The 19,868-nt window shown below is 47.1% G+C and overlaps 2 protein-coding genes across 4 annotated transcripts; both read left to right on the forward strand.

Annotated features, from left to right (window-relative positions):
• The first annotated feature begins 273 nt into the window (after nt 1–273).
• On the forward strand, nt 274–2,518 carry sra1 (steroid receptor RNA activator 1). The gene is made up of 6 exons (XM_084564134.1): nt 274–541; nt 992–1,111; nt 1,186–1,272; nt 1,349–1,509; nt 1,670–1,778; nt 1,856–2,518. The coding sequence occupies exons 1-6, from the start codon at nt 517–519 to the stop codon at nt 2,119–2,121; spliced, it is 768 nt and encodes a 255-aa protein (XP_084420260.1). The 5' UTR covers nt 274–516; the 3' UTR covers nt 2,122–2,518.
• A 1,435-nt stretch (nt 2,519–3,953) lies between these two features.
• On the forward strand, nt 3,954–18,519 carry camk2a (calcium/calmodulin-dependent protein kinase II alpha). 3 transcript variants are annotated; one of them, XM_084564124.1, is made up of 18 exons: nt 3,954–4,107; nt 5,666–5,760; nt 9,109–9,168; nt 10,287–10,341; nt 10,449–10,514; nt 10,596–10,668; nt 10,987–11,089; nt 12,137–12,236; nt 12,784–12,934; nt 13,022–13,144; nt 13,237–13,320; nt 15,189–15,231; nt 16,263–16,303; nt 16,405–16,453; nt 17,420–17,495; nt 17,577–17,671; nt 17,757–17,985; nt 18,248–18,519. In XM_084564124.1, exons 1-18 carry the CDS (start codon nt 4,046–4,048, stop codon nt 18,249–18,251), a joined length of 1,509 nt encoding a protein of 502 aa, XP_084420250.1. In that variant the 5' UTR covers nt 3,954–4,045; the 3' UTR covers nt 18,252–18,519. The 3 variants fall into 3 exon arrangements, with proteins under 3 accessions (XP_084420250.1, XP_084420251.1, XP_084420252.1); XM_084564125.1 differs by having other exon boundaries at nt 12,137–12,220; nt 12,840–12,934; nt 17,757–18,519; XM_084564126.1 differs by lacking the exons at nt 16,263–16,303; nt 16,405–16,453 and having other exon boundaries at nt 12,137–12,220; nt 12,840–12,934; nt 17,757–18,519.
• The last annotated feature ends 1,349 nt before the right edge of the window (nt 18,520–19,868 follow it).

Here is a 19,868-nt window from a genome sequence, read left to right on the forward strand (position 1 = left end):
TTCTCAACAATATTAAATGTGTGAAAAGGATCAGGACGACTACACTCCTATCAAACATAACTCCAATGATTTAATTCACATATTTTCTGTTCATAGATTCCTGCAGCTTTGTGTTATTTTATTTTATTTTATTTTATTTTATAAATTGTTGTTTCCTTAAATTCTTCCAGATCCATGAAAGTGTAGAAACGATGCAGACACGTGTCATAATAAATGATAACACAGATGAAGGATCTCCAGCTGAGTCTGAAAATAAAATGACGCGGACGTGGTCGTCTTATTTTGAAATTCACGCCGGATGTCCTGTCGGTAAACACCGGAAGTTTGACGCGGATGCGGCTCATTAGAAATAAAACACCACAGGACGTTTTAAAGTCTTTAATTACATGTTGAGTTAAATCAAAGTTTAGCCTTTAACGTTGTTTTAACTCGGGTTAGCTTAGCCGTTAGCTGCTAGCTGTTAGCCGTTAGCTTCCTCCCAGGAAGAAGAAGCTGTTGTTGCTCGACCAGTCCAACATGGAGGACAGGTACGTCAAACCAGGTCAGTTCTGATCCTCATTAAATAATAAATAATAATCTTCATTAGTGAGCTAACGACAGCTAGCTGCTAACGCTTGATCTGAGCTATTTAACAGAACATGAACTCCATTCAGAAATCCACCGAGTTAAAGTTAAACAGTCTGAAAACAAAACAATCGATCGTTTATTAGATTTAAAAGTTAATAACGTGTTAGTTTACACAGAATGACTTATATCGGTTTTATAAACACACAAGAGACTGGTTCCTAAACGTGTTGAGTCACTATGTCCCGGGTTTTAAAACAGTCAAATATTCTATGGAGTTTGGTTGGTGGGTGTGATGACGGGACGGGACGGGACGGGACGGGCCTCTGTCTGGCAGCAGGCCGGTCCCACTTTATCAGTTAATGACATGTTGTTTTAAAATCATCAAACTTTAATGACTGAGGTGAAAACTGTCTGTGTTGCCAAGGTAACCAGGAGCGGGGTTGGAACGACCCCCCTCAGTTTTCATACGGCCTTCAGATGGCCCGCGGACCTCAGAGGAACCTCCTGAACAAGAGAGCTGCTCCCCCCTCAGCCCCAGGTCCAGGTGAGGGGTTACCTGCATCAGCTTATCTAATATGTAATGCTGCCTCTAACATCTGGTCTCTGATTGTTCCCTAGGTCCAGATGCCCCTCTTACAACCCCTCCCACCTCCAACCCTCTGGCCCCGCCCCCTTGTAGTATAGCCACGCCTCCTCCAAACCCAGGTAAGGAGCAGACTTTTTTTTCTTTATATAAAATGAAAATTGTCATGACAACAAGTGTTTGATTATTTACTTGCAGCTCGACCTCCACCTGGCGGCCTGGCCACGCCCCCTCCTCACGTGGGACCTATCAGGAAACAGAGCGAGGCCAACACCGGCCAATCAGAGCGAGAGCCTGATGTAGAGGCTGTGGTGTCGTTGCTGAGTCGGGCCCTCGAGGCCTGCAGACACTCCGTCAAGGTGAGACTCTGTCCTGTCCAGGTGAGACATTCTGTCCAGGTGAGACACTCTGTCCAGGTGAGACTCTGTCCTGATCACTGCAGTACCTCAGCTGACCACTGGGCGGAGACACACTCTTCCTGCTCGTTCAGTAACTGAATGACCTTTGACCTGTTTGCAGGCTCAGGTGTGTAACGATGTGGCAAAGAGGCTCCGCCTCCTGGAGGACAGCTGGAGGACAGGAAGACTCAGCCTACCTGTCAGGAGACGCATGGACACCCTGTCTCTGGGTAACCTGTCTACCTGTCTACCTGTCTGTCTCGTCACACCTGTCTCTCTGTCTGAACTCTCTCCTGTCTCTTCTCAGAGCTTCAGTCCGGTCGCTGGGACTCAGCTGATGAGATCCATCGCTCTCTGATGGTCGATCACGTGACCGAGGTCAGCCAATGGATGGTTGGCGTCAAACGACTCATCGCAGAGACCCGAAATCTAAGTCCAGATCTGCTAGAAACACTTCAGAACCCAACAGAACCAGTCCAGGACCCTGTAGAACCAGTAGAACCAGCCCAGGTCCCAGTAGAACCAGTCCAGGACCTAGTAGAACCGGTCCAGGGCTCAGACCTCCAGTCCTGACTTCCCAGCAGGTTTCTTCTCTCTCTTTAAAAGCTTGGACTTGGTTCTGGTTCTGATCCTGCTGTCATGTACTACAACTGAGGGTCAGAGATTGGATCCTCCCAGGCAGGTATGGACCAACGGTGCCCTTTGCATAGTGGACATCCTGGACCCTAAACCTGGACCATGACCTCTGGACTCCCTGAACTTCTGATGATTCTGGACCACCAGTTCTTGACTCCAGACTCTCTGGATCCTGGACTTCAGGCTCTAGAATCTGATCACCTGACCTCTGACTCTGGACTCTGGATCAACCCAACCCCTGTAAGAACCTCTCTGTGGACTCAAACCTTCAGGACCAGTTCTAGACTCCTCGTGGTGTTGGATCAAACCTGAAATAAAGTTTGTTCTTCTCTGAGTTCTTTGGTTCTTTGTTCTTTCTTTGTTTGGTTCTGCAGTTGATTCTTTGTTGTAGGCGTCGGATCATCCTGGTGTGGACGGTGTGAATGGAGGACGTCCCAGTCCACAAACATCTAGAAATGTTTTAGGACCAGAACCAGCTCAGACCTAGTCTCTGGTTTCCATCTGTTAACCGTTGGTCAACCACACATTGCTTCAGGTAGTTTTCATTACTGGTCCTGGTCCTGGTCCTGGTTCTGGTCCTGGTCCTGGTCCTGATCCTGGTCCTGGTCCTGATCCTGGTCCTGGTCCTGGTCCTGGTCCTGATCCTGGTCCTGGTCCTGGTCCTGGTTCTGGTCCTGGTCCTGGTTCTGGTCCTGGTCCTGGTCCTGGTCCTGGTTCTGGTCCTGGTCCTGGTTCTGGTCCTGGTCCTGGTGCTGATCCTGGTCCTGGTCCTGATCCTGGTCCTGGTCCTGGTCCTGATCCTGGTTCTGGTCCTGGTCCTGGTCCTGGTTCTGATCAGACGTCCCGCAGGTTTCTAATGAATTTGTCCAGTTCAGTCCAGTTCATTATCATTAGTCTCCTCCTCTTCCTCCTCTTCCTCCTCTTCCTCCTCAAACAAACATATAAATAGAAAAGTCCAACAGTTATTCTGTCAATCAGCTGATCAATGATGTCACAGACGTGTCAATGATGTCACAGACGTATCAATGATGTCACAGACGTATCAATGATGTCACAGACTGATTAAATGTTTAAAAAAAAACTTTTGTAGTAGAATGTGTAGTACTGCAGTAGTATGTGTAGTACTGCAGTAGTATGTGCAGTAGTATGTGTAGTACTGCAGTAGTATGTGCAGTAGTATGTATAGTAATGCAGTAGTATGTGTAGTACTGCAGTAGTATGTGTAGTAGTATGTGTAGTACTGCAGTAGTATGTGTAGTAGCATGTGTAGTACTGCAGTAGTATGTGTAGTACTGCAGTAGTATGTGTAGTAGTATGTGTAGTACTGCAGTAGTATGTGTAGTAGCATGTGTAGTACTGCAGTAGTATGTGTAGTACTGCAGTAGCATGTGTAGTACTGGTGGTGTTTTTTTACTTCCAGCTCAGACGGAGGATCCAGTTACCATGGAGACGCTATGTGTGTGTGTGTGTGTGTGTGTGTGTGTGTGTGTGTGTGTGTGAGTCCTGGCCTGTGATTGGATGATAGAGGAGTGGGCGTGCGAGGCGAGCCTCAGAGCGTCTCTCTCTCTCTCTGAGACACAGATCAGGACAGAGACACGGAGAGACTCGTCCTCACTGCTCTCTCCATTCTCCTCATCTTCCTCCTCTTCCTCGTCCTCTTCCTCCTCTTCCTCCTCTGTCCACAGACTCTCTCTCTCTCCATCTCTTCTTCTTCTTCTTCTTCTTCTTCTTCTCCGTCCCTCCGACCAGCTGCAGACAGACGGGTCTAACTCCTGGCCTTCATCATCACCACCGTCCTCATCCTCCTCATCCTCAGAGGAAGACGACAGGGAGACCCCTGACCCTCGCCCCTCGGTTCGCCATGGCAACGGTCATCTGCACTCGCTTCACCGAAGAGTATCAGCTGTACGAGGAGCTGGGCAAGTGAGTGTCCCCTTCATCTTCATCATCTTCTTCTTCATCTTCATCAGTCATAGAAACAATCTGTTCTGTTATTTACATTAATCATTATTATTATTATTGATGATGAGGATGATGATGATCTTCATCACTGTTTATTGATCATTGGAGCTGAAGAAACGATCAGAGAGTTGGAGGATGAGTGGGTCACCGTCCTGACCCCGTCCCACACACACACTAACACACACACACTAACACACTCAGTAACACACACACTCAGCAACACACACACACACACACACACACTCTCAGTCTGTGGTGCTGATGCCAGGTCTCTTACATAATGTGAGGTGGGTGGTAGAATACAGCTTTCATAAGAAGAAACTCTACTTTCACCTCCAGACATGGAAACCAGCAACAATTATACTCAGCAACTCAACCAGCAACTCAACCAGCAACTCAATGATCAACTCAATGATCAACTCATTGATCAACTCAACCAGCAACTCATTGATCAACTCAACCAGCAACTCATTGATCAACGAGTTGATCAGGACAGACAGTTAAAAGCTGAACCAGTCCTTAAACTACACTTCCCATCATTCACTGGTCTGACATCAGTGACATCATCACATCATTCACAGTTTTAGTATTAGCAGGAATATTAGCAGTAGTATTAGCATTAGCAGTAGTACTAGCAGTAGTATTAGCATTATCATTAGCAGTAGTAATAGCAGTAGTATTAGCATTAGCATTAGCAGTAGTAGTAGCAGTAGTATTAGTATTGGCAGCAGTAGTATTAGCATTAGCATTAGCAGTAGTAGTAGCAGTAGTATTAGTATTAGCAGCAGTAGTATTAGCATTAGCATTAGCAGTAGTATTAGCATTAGTATTAGCAGTAGTAGTAGCAGTAGTATTAGTATTAGCAGCAGTAGTATTAGCATTAGCATTAGCAGTAGTATTAGCATTAGTATTAGCAGTAGTACTAGCAGTAGTATTAGCATTAGCATTAGCAGTAGTAGTAGCAGCAGTAGTATTAGCATTAGCAGTAGTAGTAGCAGTAGTATTAGCATTAGCATTAGCAGTAGTAGTAGCAGCAGTAGTATTAGCATTAGCATTAGCAGTAGTAGTAGCAGTAGTATTAGCATTAGCATTAGCATTAGCATTAGCAGTAGTAGTAGCAGTAGTATTAGCATTAGCATTAGCAGTAGTAGTAGCAGTAGTATTAGCATTAGCATTAGCAGTAGTAGTAGCAGTAGTATTAGCATTAGCATTAGCAGTAGTAGTAGCAGTAGTATTAGTATTAGCATTAGCAGTAGTAGTAGCAGTAGTATTAGCATTAGCATTAGCATTAGCAGTAGTAGTAGCAGTAGTATTAGTATTAGCAGTAGCAGTTGGATGCGTTCCTGGTGTTTATGGTTCCTGCTGTGATTGGTTCCTGCTGTGATTGGTTCCTGCTGTGATTGGTTCCTATTGTGATTGGTTCCTGCTGTGATTGGTTCCTGGTGTTTATGGTTCCTGCTGTGATTGGTTCCTGGTGTTTATGGTTCCTGGTGTTTATGGTTCCTGCTGTGGTTCCCAGGGGAGCGTTCTCCGTGGTGCGGCGCTGTGTGAAGGTTCTGTCGGGTCAGGAATACGCCGCCAAGATCATCAACACCAAGAAGCTTTCAGCGCGAGGTGAGATCATCAACATCACTCAATGACCGATCACTCTGATTGGTTGATCAGCCAGTAGAGAAACAAATAAGACCCTCCTCTTCCTCCTCCTCCTCTTCCTCCTCTTCCTCCCCCCCTTCTTCCTCCTCCTCTTCCTCTTCCTCCTCCTCTTCCTCCTCTTCCTCCTCCTCTTCCTCCTCCTCCTCTTCCTCCTACACATTCCTCCATGGTGATGAACTGAATCTTTCTCTTGACTTTTTTTTTCAGCATCACTATTCTGGTTTTGAGATTTCCTTCGGTTGCTTAGCAACAGCCTGCAAAGTTGACAAAGAAGTGTGTGTGTGTGTGTGTGTGTGTGTGTGTTACATAACAAACAGATGAAACCTGAACTCTTGTTTGTCTTCAGGATCTTTAATGAAAGAAGAACCAGAACCAGAACCAGATCCTCAGATCTCTAGATGTTCTAGAGGCAGCAAAGGTTCTGGTTCTGGTTCTGGTGTGTCTGTAGATTGTGTCTGAATCTGTCCTCAGTCACATGAAGAAGATCAGAGACAAGAGACGTCACAGTAAACTCTGGAGTGGTCCTCTAACGTCCAATAATGTCCTCTAATGTCCTCTAACGTCCTCTAACGTCCAATAATGTCCTCTAATGTCCTCTAACGTTCTCTAACATCCAATAATGTCCTCTAATGTCCTCTAACGTCCACTGATGTAGTAAACTGTCATAAATGACCAAGCGACAGTCTGTGTCTCAACCATAGACTGTCTATAAATATGGACAATGCGTCCACCTTGAGTGGCAGGTGACAGATGCTAGCTGTCAGAGGTCACTAGCCGCTAGCTGTGGTCTGTCTGCTAGTTCTCACCTGAGCTAATGACAACCTCTCAGCTGTGTTTGAGGTTTTTTAAACACAAATAGTATCTGACTGCTTTGCTGTCCAACATAGCTCGACTGGTAGCTGAAGTGGTTAGCAAGCTAATTAGCCAGCTAATGAATTAGCATTGGGTTACCATGACTCCAGTTGTGTTAGGGAGGCTAACGGGAGGCTAACGGGAGGCTAACAGGAAGCTAACGGGAGGCTAACAGGAGGCTAACGGGAGGCTAACGGGAGGCTAACAGGAAGCTAACGAGAGGCTAACGGGAGGCTAATGGGAGGCTAATGGGAAGCTAACAGGAAGCTAACGGGAGGCTAATGAGAGGCTAACAGGAGGCTAACAGGAAGCTAACGAGAGCTCAGTACAATTATGAAACTGTCTCAGAGACAAAGTCAAAATGAGACTTTTAAATAAAATGATTCAACGTTAATGATCTGATCTGGTTTGACATAAAGTGTTGATCTGTGTTCAGTTCTATTCAAATATTAATGTTATGTTCCAGCATTGATCCAGATATAACAAATAACTCATTCATTCATTCATTCATCTTCTGTAACATCTTGTCCTGTGAAGGGTCATGGGGGGCTGGAGCCTATCCCAGCTGTCACTGGTCTAGAGGGGGGGGTCCACCCTGGACAGGTCTCCAGTCTATCCCAGCTGTCATTGGTCTAGAGGGGGGGTCCGCCCTGGACAGGTCTCCAGTCTATCACAGCTGTCATTGGTCTAGAGGGGGGGTCCGCCCTGGACAGGTCTCCAGTCTATCCCAGCTGTCATTGGTCTAGAGGGGGGTCCACCCTGGACAGGTCTCCAGTCTATCCCAGCTGTCACTGGTCTAGAGGGGGGGGTCCACCCTGGACAGGTCTCCAGTCTATCCCAGCTGTCACTGGTCTAGAGGGGGGGGTCCACCCTGGACAGGTCTCAGGTGTATCCCAGCTGTCATTGGTCTAGAGGGGGGGATCCACCCTGGACAGGTCTCCAGTCTATCCCAGCTGTCACTGGTCTAGAGGGGGGGGTCCACCCTGGACAGGTCTCCAGTCTATCCCAGCTGTCACTGGTCTAGAGGGGGGGGTCCACCCTGGACAGGTCTCAGGTGTATCCCAGCTGTCATTGGTCTAGAGGGGGGGGTCCACCCTGGACAGGTCTCCAGTCTATCCCAGCTGTCATTGGTCTAGAGGGGGGGTCCACCCTGGACAGGTCTCCAGTCTATCCCAGCTGTCATTGGTCTAGAGGGGGGGTCCACCCTGGACAGGTCTCCAGTCTATCCCAGGGCTAACACAGAGAGACACTCACACCTACGGCCAATTTAGAATCACCAATGAACCTAACCAGCATGTCTTTGGACGGTGGGAGGAAGCTGGAGAACCTGGAGAGAACCCACGCAGACACAGGGAGAACATGCAGACTACAAACCCTGTTTTACCTGTACGGTGACCTTGGGTGTTCTGAAAGGCGCCTAGAAATAAAATGTATTATTATTATTATTATTACACACAGAAAGGAACCAGTCGGTCCATGGATTAGAACCCAGAACCTTCTTCTAACAAACTCATTCATTTATATTAATATTCTGTCTAAAACTCCAGAAACTGATGGATGTGTTTCAGGAGAAACGTTAATTAACAGAGACGACACTAGAAACGTCTGATGACGTCTGATCCTCAAGGTTTTAATGATCGGTGTTGTTGAGTCAACTCTATGAACTGATGATGTCCGTTGATCGTTGACTCCGTTATGTTGCTGCAACAGTCACACTAAACATGTCTGTTAGTCTCTAGTTGATCCGGACAGGTTGCAGTGATGATCATCAGGAGACCATGAACTAGACTAAGAGTCAACACTTTGACCAGAGGGTTAGTGATGGTCAGTGAGGGTTAGTGATGGTTAGGTGGGATAACAGTGTCCACACAGAAGGTAACATAGGATGAGACAGCATCTGATAGTTCATCAGTATTGTCCTCACATACGTCACAAAACCACTGGCAGCAGTCAGGACACTCAGAACAAGCCTGGAGGGACGATAAGCTGTCCTCTGTCCCTCCTGACATCTGATACCAGGTTCATATGTTGGCACAAGGAAGATGCTGTTATGGTATGAAGCCCCGACCCTGACATGAGAAGAGACTTAAATCCTTCTTTTATATTAAGAAAACACAAGTCAAGTGTGTTTTTGTGTGTGGTTGTTCAAGTCTCATATTGTCCATATGTCCGTAGAACCATTGACTGTATATACTGCGTAGAACCAGAGCTCTGGTAGGACCTTAATGTGTCGTAAACCATCGTTAAATGTCATAAATACCCGTAAAGTATCTTAAACTGTCTCAAATGAAACAACCATACACTGGTGTTAACTGTCGTAAACTGTCATTAACTGATGAACTGTCGTAAACTGCTGCAGATTGCTGGAAAATATCACAAGTGTTGTCACTGGATCCACTGGACGTTCTACGTCTGTCCTCTCTGTATCAGCTCAACATCAGTGTGTTGTGTTTTCAGATCATCAGAAGTTGGACCGTGAAGCTCGAATCTGTCGATTACTGAAACACCCCAACATTGGTGAGGAATGCTACACGCTACACGCTACATGCTACACGCTACACGCTACATGCTAGATACTATATGCTATATATCACATGCTACACGCTACATGCTACATGTTACATATGACATTCTGCGTGCTGTGTGGGCAGGCGATGCTCTACAGCTACAGAGGAGTGTTGCGTAACTGTGTGTGTGCATGTTGCTAGGCAACAGTGTCCATAGGTGAAGGCATCCAGCCCATCTCTCCTCCTACACACACACAGCTGAGTATTCATGACTTGAGGGGACTCCTGAGACTCAGTCCGTCCTCGTTAAAGACTTCAGCAGGACATGTCCCCACAAGGACAACTGCTTCAGGTCCTCACAACATGACTAACATCTGGAACACACACACACACACACACTCCCACACTCACCTGTGTGGAAGCACTCAGGAAGAAATAAACTCCCCCACAGATCAGATCAGATCAGAGTGGGCAGCAGCTCTCAGCTTCAACACGTTACACAACCACAGACCTACAGTCACACACCTGGACACAGCAGGACACACCTGGACACACCTGGACACAGTTGGACACACCTGGACACAGCTGGACACAGCAGGACACACCTGGACACAGTTGGACACACCTGGACACAGCTGGACACAGCAGGACACACCTGGACACAGTTGGACACACCTGGACACAGCTGGACACAGCAGGACACACCTGGACACACCTGGACACAGCTGGACACACCTGGACACACCTGGACACAGTTGGACACAGCAGGACACACCTGGACACAGTTGGACACAGCAGGACACACCTGAACACAGTTGGACACACCTGGACACAGTTGGACACAGCAGGACACACCTGGACACAGTTGGACACAGCTGGACACAGCAGGACACACCTGGACACAGTTGGACACACCTGGACACAGTTGGACACAGCTCTTTAGTCTTCCACACTGATGTCATGTGACTGACAGTCTCTAACATCATCTGCTTATTTTTTCTTCAACTAAAACAAACTGACAGAGAAAGATTCAGTTTCTAGACGTTGTGTCAAACAGGAAGTAGTGAAGATATCAGATCAGCTGACCACATATAAATCCTTTCTCCCCCCCCCCCCTTCCTCCCTCAGTGCGCCTACATGACAGTATTTCAGAGGAGGCTCATCATTACCTCATCTTTGACCTGTGAGTTCTCTTCTTCTTGTCTTTAGAACCAGGACTCAGTTCTTTATGGTTCCTGTCTGGTCTCGTTGCTGGTCTGACTTTAATCATCTGATGTGTTTGTGTCTCAGAGTAACAGGTGGAGAGTTGTTTGAAGATATAGTCGCCAGAGAATATTACAGTGAAGCTGACGCCAGGTACCAGAAAACACAATAACTCATCTCTTCACCTGTACAAGACACATGTGACCTCTGACCTCTGACCTCTCTGTCTCACAGTCACTGTATCCAGCAGATTTTGGAGGCGGTGCTTCACTGTCATCAGATGGGCGTGGTCCACAGAGACCTGAAGGTCTGAAGGATGTCTCACTCTGGTTTATTTTCAGATGAAACATCATCTGAGTCTGTTAGCATGTTAGCATGGTTGAAGTCTGTTGTTAGCGTGTTAGCATGGTTGGAGTCTGTTGTTAGCGTGTTAGCATGGTTGGAGTCTGTTGTTAGCATGTTAGCATGGTTGGAGTAAGTCATGTAAACCAATGGGCAGAGTTAGCACGTTGGCATGTTTGGAGCTAGTTATGTAAACCAGTTGCTCATGTGGAGCTCATGTGTTAGCATGTTAGCATAGTTGGAGTCTGTAGTCAGCGAGTTAGCATGTGTCCTGTGTCTGCAGCCAGAGAACCTGCTGCTGGCCTCCAAGTCTAAAGGAGCGGCGGTGAAACTGGCCGACTTTGGTCTCGCCATCGAGGTGGAGGGAGACCAGCAGGCCTGGTTTGGTAAGAGAACACGTTCTCATTTTATTCTGCTTCAGTCTTTATCTTTAAACAAACATGCTAGTTAGCCATAGCTGTGTAGTTAGCCTTAGCTGTGTAGTTAGCCTTAGCTGTGTAGATAGCCCTAGCTATGTAGTTAGCTATAGCTGTGTGGTTAGCCATAGCTGTGTAGTTAGCCTTAGCTGTGTAGTTAGCCTTAGCTGTGTAGATAGCCCTAGCTGTGTAGTTAGCCATAGATGTGTAGCTAGCCCTAGCTATGTAGTTAGCTATAGCTGTGTGGTTAGCCATAGCTGTGTAGCTAGCCTTAGCTGTGCAGTTAGCCTTAGCTGTGTGGTTAGCCTTAGCTGTGTAGTTAGCCCTAGCTGTGTAGTTAGCCTTAGCTGTGTAGTTATTCCTAGCTGTGTAGTTAGCCCTAGCTGTGTAGTTAGCCTTAGCTGTGTAGTTATTCCTAGCTATGTAGCTAGCCTTAGCTGTGTGGTTATTCCTAGCTATGTGGTTAGCCCTAGCTGTGTAGTTATTCCTAGCTATGTAGCTAGCCTTAGCTGTGTGGTTAGCCTTAGCTGTGTAGTTAGCCTTAGCTGTGTAGATAGCCCTAGCTGTGTAGTTAGCCATAGATGTGTAGCTAGCCCTAGCTATGTAGTTAGCTATAGCTGTGTGGTTAGCCATAGCTGTGTAGCTAGCCTTAGCTGTGCAGTTAGCCTTAGCTGTGTGGTTAGCCTTAGCTGTGTAGTTAGCCCTAGCTGTGTAGTTAGCCTTAGCTGTGTAGTTATTCCTAGCTGTGTAGTTAGCCCTAGCTGTGTAGTTAGCCTTAGCTGTGTAGTTATTCCTAGCTATGTAGCTAGCCTTAGCTGTGTGGTTATTCCTAGCTATGTAGCTAGCCTTAGCTGTGTGGTTATTCCTAGCTATGTGGTTAGCCCTAGCTGTGTAGTTATTCCTAGCTATGTAGCTAGCCTTAGCTGTGTGGTTAGCCCTAGCTGTGTAGTTAGCCTTAGCTGTGTGGTTAGCCTTAGCTGTGCAGTTAGCCTTAGCTGTGTGTGTATGTGTTTACAGGCTTTGCGGGGACTCCTGGTTATCTGTCTCCAGAGGTCCTGAGGAAGGATCCGTACGGGAAGGCTGTTGACCTCTGGGCCTGTGGTCAGACTCTGTCTCTGTGTCTCTGTCACAGGTGTCTGTCTCAGGTGTTTGTCTCATGTGTTTGTCTCATGTGTCTGTCTCATGTGTCTCAGGTGTCTGTCTCAGGTGTCTCAGGTGTCTGTCTCAGGTGTTTGTCTCATGTGTTTGTCTCATGTGTCTGTCTCATGTGTCTCAGGTGTCTGTCTCAGGTGTCTCAGGTGTCTGTCTCAGGTGTTTGTCTCATGTGTTTGTCTCATGTGTCTGTCTCATGTGTCTCAGGTGTCTGTCTCAGGTGTCTCAGGTGCTTGTCTCATGTGTCTGTCTCAGGTGTCTCATGTGTCTGTCTCAGGTGTCTCAGGTGTCTGTCTCATGTGTCTCAGGTGTTTGTCTCATGTGTCTGTCTCAGGTGTCTCAGGTGTCTCAGGTTCTGTCTCATGTGTCTGTCTCATGTGTCTCAGGTTCTGTCTCATGTGTCTCATGTGTCTCATGTGTCTGTCTCATGTGTCTCAGGTTCTGTCTCATGTGTCTGTCTCAGGGGTCTCACGTGTCTCATATGTCTCAGGTGTCTGTCTCATATGTCTCAGGTTCTGTCTCAGGTTCTGTCTCAGGTGTCTGTCTCAGGTGTGTCTGTCTCCCTCAGGTGTGATTCTCTACATCCTATTGGTCGGTTACCCTCCGTTCTGGGACGAGGACCAACATCGTCTCTACCAGCAGATCAAAGCTGGAGCCTATGACGTAGGTCACATGACCTCTAATCATCTGGTCTCATGTCCTGATTGAGTCTATATGTCCTCAGCGTGTCCTCTGGTTGTGTCCTCCTAGTTTCCGTCTCCAGAGTGGGACACGGTGACTCCTGAAGCCAAAGACCTGATCAATAAGATGTTAACGATCAATCCATCAAAGAGGATCAATGCTGCTGAGGCTCTGAAGCACCCCTGGATCTCTGTGAGTCCTGATGAAGAGGAGGAGGAGGAGGATAGTGATGATGATGATGGTGATGATGATGGTGATGATGATGAAGCTCCTCTTCTTCCCAGCATCGCTCCACTGTGGCGTCCTGTATGCATCGCCAGGAGACGGTCGAGTGTCTGAAGAAGTTCAACGCCAGGAGGAAACTAAAGGTCAGAGGTCAATCAGTCACAGGTCAGAGGTCAATCATTCACAGGTCAGAGGTCAATCAATCACAGGTCAGAGGTCAATCAGTCACAGGTCAGAGGTCAATCAGTCAAAGGTCAGAGGTCAATCAGTCACAGGTCAGAGGTCAATCAGTCACAGGTCAGAGGTCAATCAGTCACATGTCAGACTGATTGTTAAGGATTGAAATGAAAACAACCAAACCAAGAAACTACAAATGTAAATAAAGTTTTTAAATCAACCCTTTAAAGGTAAAACCAGAGCCCGTCTACGGAGAGCCTTCCCACTCTCTATTAAGTCCCATTGTAACGAATTTTGGTTGCAGTTCCACCAGATTTCCACTGGGGGCGATCGCCATGAGTGCAACATGAATGGGACTCTATGGAGCTAAACGGCTAAATGTGTCTCTTTCACCCGATTGTCGTTGAGAAATCTCAGATTTGATTGTAGGTTTTGCAAGTTCAACATGGGTTATAGGTCAAAAGTTGAATGAACGAGAACTTATGTCCTTTCGTTTTCTTACAGGTTGAGTTGTTGTTGCCCATAACACGCTAGCATTGTGCTAATGAACGCTGATTGGTCAGTGAAGGACTGATTACGACCAGATCCCGCTTGACGGCATCGTGGCATCCGAAGCGGGACCAGAATGTTAAGACGGACTTTTTCGCCCAAGTTTTTTTTTTTTCGGCCCGGTCTTTTAAAACAACGAAACAGAAACTCTTCTAGCACGATTATTTACCCGTGTCAGCTGTGTTGTCCATGCCTCGAGAGAAAAGAAAGTGCAGAGCGCGAAAGCACCAAAGCAGTGACTGAAGGATTGCCGTAAAGCAGTATCTGGTCGTACGATGTGTATGACGTCATTGACATTTTAAAATACTTTTTAAAGCAAAATAAGTGACTCTAAAAAATCTAACACCCAGCAGTGTGTAATTTCTTTGCATCTCCTTTCAAATACAATATTCAAATTACTGCACAAAAAATTATATCCTGAGAAAAGTGGATTTTGAGGGGTACTGCTCCATAGACCGCCATTCATTCTGCACTCGTCCTGAGAGCGCCCTCATATGGAACCAGAGTGGAACTGCAACCGGAAGTTCAGTGAGAGCAGAACTTCTCCCCATATTAGACATTCTCTGGTAATACTTCAAACAAATACTTTAATCTTAAATTAATGTTATTATGCTTAACAAAAGAAAATACAAAATAAAGCAGTCCCCTTCTCTCCCCCTGTAAATACTAGATGGTACAGTCTAGATTGGAAGCACCTGGTGGATATGAGGCGTTCAAGTGCTTGTTGAACATCAGCTTCATCAGCTCTGACATGAAAAAGAACAAACACCAAAGAACACATGGACCAAAATATATAATATAATATATTAACTTACATTAATGTATTAAACTAAACAGATCTTTATTTAGCTGAGGGAGTGAGTGCAGCAAATATCAGACTGATCAATCAATCACAGATCAGACTGATCAATCAATCACAGGCTGATCAATCAATCACAGATCAGGCTGATCAATCAATCACAGATCAGACTGATCAATCAATCACAGGCTGATCAATCAATCACAGATCAGGCTGATCAATCAATCACAGATCAGACTGATCAATCAATCACAGGCTGATCAATCAATCACAGATCAGGCTGATCAATCAATCACAGATCAGACTGATCAATCAATCACAGACTGATCAATCAATCACAGGTCAGACTGATCAATCAATCACAGATCAGACTGATCAATCAATCACAGGCTGATCAATCAATCACAGATCAGGCTGATCAATCAATCACAGGCTGATCAATCAATCCTATGAATAACTGATCAGTGTTCTCCTTCCTCCTCCCAGGGAGCCATCCTGACCACCATGTTGGCCACCAGGAACTTCTCCGGTAAGACCAGTAGTTTGACCTTTGACCTTCCTGTTGGTGTTTCAAAACCCACCAATCAGCTGCCAGCTCACGCACCATTAGCATGTTAGCACTCAGTGTGTGTGTGCTATTTTATATTAGGTTGTGGGGACACGTTGTGCTTGTTGAGGGTTAAAAGCTTCAGACTTGGCTCTAGGGTAAAAGTTCTGGTTCTGGTTCAGGTTCTGGTTCTGGTACAGGTTCTGGTTTTGAGTTGAGATGGTTCCATTTATGTTTATGTCAACGTTTGTGTCCTCACAGAGATAGTAACAGCAGTGTGTGTGTGTGTGTGTGTGTGTGTGTGTGTGTGTGATCAGCAGCTGTCGTGAGGATCAACCATCTAAACTTAGCAGAGTGTCTGGTTCAACAGTCCACTGCACATGCTCAGTAGTGTTTCCTTGTTTAGCCCCGCCCACTCTGGAGACCTTGTGTTTGACAGATGTCCCTTTCTGATGGAGTACCACGACTGACCACTGGGACAGCTGGAACTAGGGAGCCTCAATGTCCCACAATGCACTTGGACATAGTCTTCATTAGAGCCTGAACGTTATCATGACCGTAATTAGTCACATGACTCACTTGGTTCTAATACACATATATACAGCAGCCTCCAGTCTTCCATGTGGACGGAGGCGTGTCCTCAGAGGAGGCGTGTCCTCTGTGGAGGCGTGTCCTCAGAGGAGGGTCAGGAATGTGCAGACCCCCTCGTTCTCCAACTATCTCAAGTTGATCCTAATTTAGTTGTGAGCTCTCAGAGCCGTCTCTCCGTCCATGTGTCTCCGTCCATGTGTCTCCGTCCAGACTTTCTATTTCTGATCATGTGACCGAGGGACGACGACTCAGTTCCAGTTTTCCTGGCTGGTTTTATTTTGAAGGACTTCCTGTGAACAGTTTGCTGGAGGGCACGTAGGCAGTGGGTGTTGGTGCGATGCCGTCTCTCCTCTTCTCTGCCTTTGTTCCTTTCTTTCTCACTCTGCTGCTCCTCTCTCTCTTCCTTCTCATCCCTCGTTCAGGAGGAAAGAGTGGAAGCAACAAGAAGACAGACGGCGTCAAGGTAACGACGTCAGGAGGACAACATGGAGACGTTTCCTGTCATACGCCTGACTGACAGGAAGTGATGTCATTGTTGACGTTGATGTTGTGTTGATGTTGTAGGAATCATCTGAGAGCACCAACACCACCATAGAGGACGAAGACACCAGAGGTGACAGCACAGACACACAACGTTAGCTAAGAGACAAGACCACCACGATACTAACCTGTCTCTGTCTGTCTCTCTGTCTCTGTCTCTGTCTGTCTCTGCCTCTCTGTCTATGTCTCTGCCTCTGTCTGTGTCTCTCTGTCTCTGTCTCTGTCTCTGTCTGTCTCTGTCTCTCTGCCTCTGTCTCTGTCCCTGTCTGTGTCTCTGTCTCTGTCTCTGCCCCTGTCTCTCTCTGTCTCTGTTCCTGTCTCTCTACCTCTCTCTGTCTCTGTCTCCGTCTCTGTCCCTCTGTCTCTGTCTGTCTGTCTCTCTCTGCCTCTGTCTGTCTCTGTCTCTGTTCCTGTCTGTCTCTGTCTGTCTCTCTCTCTGTTCCTGTCTCTCTGCCTCTCTGTGTCTCTCTGTCCCTGTCTGTCTCTGTCACTGTCTCTGTCTGTCTTTCTCTCTGTTCCTGTCTCTCTGCCTCTCTCTGTCTCTCTGTCTCTGTCTCTGTCTGTCTCTGTCTCTGTCTCTCTGTCTCTGTCTCTCTGTCTATGTCTCTGCCTCTGTCTGTGTCTCTCTGTCTCTGTCTCTGTCTCTGTTCCTGTCTCTCTACCTCTCTCTGTCTCTGTTCCCGTCTCTGTCCCTCTGTCTCTGTCTGTCTGTGTCTCTCTGCCTCTGTCTCTCTGTCTCTGTCGCTGTCTGTCTCTGTCTGTCTCTCTCTCTGTTCCTGTCTCTCTGCCTCTCTCTGTCTCTCTGTCTCTGTCTCTCTCTGCCTCTCTCTGACTCTGTCACTGTCTGTCTCTGCCTCTGTCTCTCTCTGCCTCTCTCTGTCTCTGTCTCTGTCTCTCTCTGCCTCTGTCTCTCTCTGCCTCTCTCTGTCTCTGTCGCTGTCTGTCTCTGTCTGTCTCTGTCTCTGTCTGTCTCTCTGTCTCTGTCTCTGTCTCTCTGTCTCTGTCTCTGTCTTTGTCTCTGTTCCTGTCTGTCTCTCAGTGAGGAAGCAGGACATCATTAAAGTGACGGAGCAGCTGATTGAGGCCATCAGTAACGGAGACTTTGAGAGCTACACGTACGTAACCTCTTTATCTTATCTGAAGCTCTTATTGTGAAAGGTCAAGTTATTCCCACTAACCATTTCCTGTCGTCTCAGTAAAATGTGCGACCCGGCGGTGACGGCGTTCGAACCCGAGGCGTTGGGGAATCTGGTCGAAGGCCTGGACTTCCACCGCTTTTATTTTGAAAACTGTGAGCCTTTCTTTGTTTCCTCTTCCTGTTTGGAGACGAGCCACTTCCTGTCCACCTGTCCAGGTAACTGTCTGTGTGTCCACAGTGTGGTCTAAGAACAGCAAGCCGGTCCACACCACCATCCTCAACCCCCACATCCACCTGGTGGGCGACGAGGCCGCCTGCATCGCCTACATCCGGGTGACGCAGTACATCGACGCCAACGGCACGCCTCGCACCGCCCAATCAGAGGAGACCAGGGTGTGGCACCGCCGCGACGGCAAGTGGCAGATCGTCCACTTCCACCGCTCAGGCTCCGCCTCCACACTCAGCAAGTAAGGGCAGGCCGATGGCGGCGGTGCGTTCAGGGGGCTGGGAAAAAGCAGTTCAGACCGCAGGCATCCAGCCTGTGCTAAGCTAGGCTAACAGTTTCATTTTGCTTCCACTGTGAAGATGAAACAGCTAGCCTAGCAGGGGTAACCTTTAGCCTAACTTTTAGCCTAGCTTAGCAACAACTCCAGGTTTTTATTTCTTGTTCTGTCTGTGCTGTTTTTTAATGTAAGAGGAATAAAAACTCTTCTTCTTCTTTCCTTCCAGCTAACTCCCAGAGTGGGCGGGTCTTCAATGGAGCCGCCGTCGCCTTGACAACAGATTGACTGACAGCAGGCCAGGCCTCTCGAGATTAGTTTGAGAAGTTTGAGGAGGAGACGACGGGGCCACGAAGCTTCAGTAGAGAACTGTACAGTCAATCAATCAATCAATCAATCAATCAATCATCTAGCCAATCAGCTTCCTCTTCTCTGCAGCTGGGACCTTCCTTCAGCCACACCCCCTTCATTACTAGCCAATCAGCTGCAGAGGTCGTAATAATATTTGGAAACCTTGTATCTTTTCTTCAGATGATTGACGCGTCCACAAACCTCCAAGACTTCATTCAGATCACCAGTAGTTAGCTTAGCTTAGCTTAGCTTGGCTTAGCACAAACACTGGAAGAACGGGGAAACTGTTTCTAAAATCAGGTTTTTATTTCGTATCTACTGACCTCACCAATAAAAAAAAACAGATCTAGCTTGTTAGCATAGAGGTTGTTAGCTAACGAGCTAGCCTGCAGTTAAAACTGATAACAACACATGAACAATACGTTTCCATTGTTGTGGGAGATACAAGGTTTCCACCAGAGTCTAAAACTAAAAAGTATATAAAGTAATACGTGTGAGAGCTGCTGATCAATAATTAATAATTAATAATTAATAATGAGTAGGTAATGAGCTGCTAACGGTCATGTGGTGAAGGTTTGATTATTGATCGGCTGCTCTCTGTGTCTGATGATCGATCAGATGAATGTGTCCAGGTTCAGACTCTTTGCTTCCATCGGGCTCCAGGAGCTTCCACCGCTCGCCGGCCTGCGATCTTCCACGAACAGCCACACCTCCGCTCAGATCAGCCACGCCCCCCTTAACGAGAAAGACCACAATGAGGTTCCTTAACGAGCTATCTGTCAGTGGCCTCCAGTCCGACCGGACGACCGTCTACAGAATGTTTTCAGATTCAGACCTGTAGATCTGTCGTCTCTGGTTCAGACCGGGATGCAGAACGGTACTGGGACAGCAACCAGAACCACCGAGCTACTCCAGCCACAAGCTAACATGCTAAGTCGTTGGGTTCGCTGGAGGAGCAGGCTTTTGATTCTAAAAGCCTGCTCCTCCTTCCTCTAGCTTCAAGCTAACATGCTAACTAGTCGCTAAGAGGAGGAAGACGTTTTTAGCATCGTTAGCAGTGGCTTTTTTCCTGCTGTAGATCCGTTGTTTCTGGTTCAGACCATTGTTGTTTTAGGGATGCAGAATAGTAAATGGCACAAATAAAAAAGAGCGGCAGTGACACTCAGGCAGCCAATCAGAATCACCAATACAGTCGCTCATCTGGACCAAACCCGATGGCTCGCTGACGTACGAATTCCCAGGCGAGTCAGAGATCCGTTAGCGATCATTAGCCTCTCCTGCAGCCACAAGCTAACATGCTAATTAGTGGCTAGCAGGAGCAAGACGCAATCATTAGCTGCTCCTGTAGCCACAAGCTAACATGCTAACTGGTGTTTCGGCTCCTCTGGGCCTCCTGCCTCCCATGGTGTTGGTCTGTCGGCGGTGTGGTTGCTAAGTGAAACCTCATATCTCTGTTCTGTAGTTGTTGTCGTCTAATAACTCTGACCTTTGACCTTCTG

Source organism: Chelon labrosus (genome assembly GCF_963514085.1).
Source record: "Chelon labrosus genome assembly, chromosome: 17".
NCBI classification, from domain to species: Eukaryota; Metazoa; Chordata; class Actinopteri; order Mugiliformes; family Mugilidae; genus Chelon; species Chelon labrosus.

Excerpts from the sequence above, each read along its gene's own strand:
- camk2a (XM_084564124.1), top strand. The coding sequence starts at position 4,046 with ATGGCAACGGTCATCTGCACTCGCTTCACCGAAGAGTATCAGCTGTAC. Across the intron at positions 10,342-10,448 it reads CATTACCTCATCTTTGACCT|AGTAACAGGTGGAGAGTTGT; the intron begins GTGAGTTCTCTT and ends TTTGTGTCTCAG. Across the intron at positions 10,669-10,986 it reads TGGTCCACAGAGACCTGAAG|CCAGAGAACCTGCTGCTGGC; the intron begins GTCTGAAGGATG and ends CTGTGTCTGCAG.
- sra1 (XM_084564134.1), top strand. The coding sequence starts at position 517 with ATGGAGGACAGGTACGTCAAACCAG. Across the intron at positions 1,112-1,185 it reads CCCCTCAGCCCCAGGTCCAG|GTCCAGATGCCCCTCTTACA; the intron begins GTGAGGGGTTAC and ends ATTGTTCCCTAG. Across the intron at positions 1,779-1,855 it reads CATGGACACCCTGTCTCTGG|AGCTTCAGTCCGGTCGCTGG; the intron begins GTAACCTGTCTA and ends GTCTCTTCTCAG.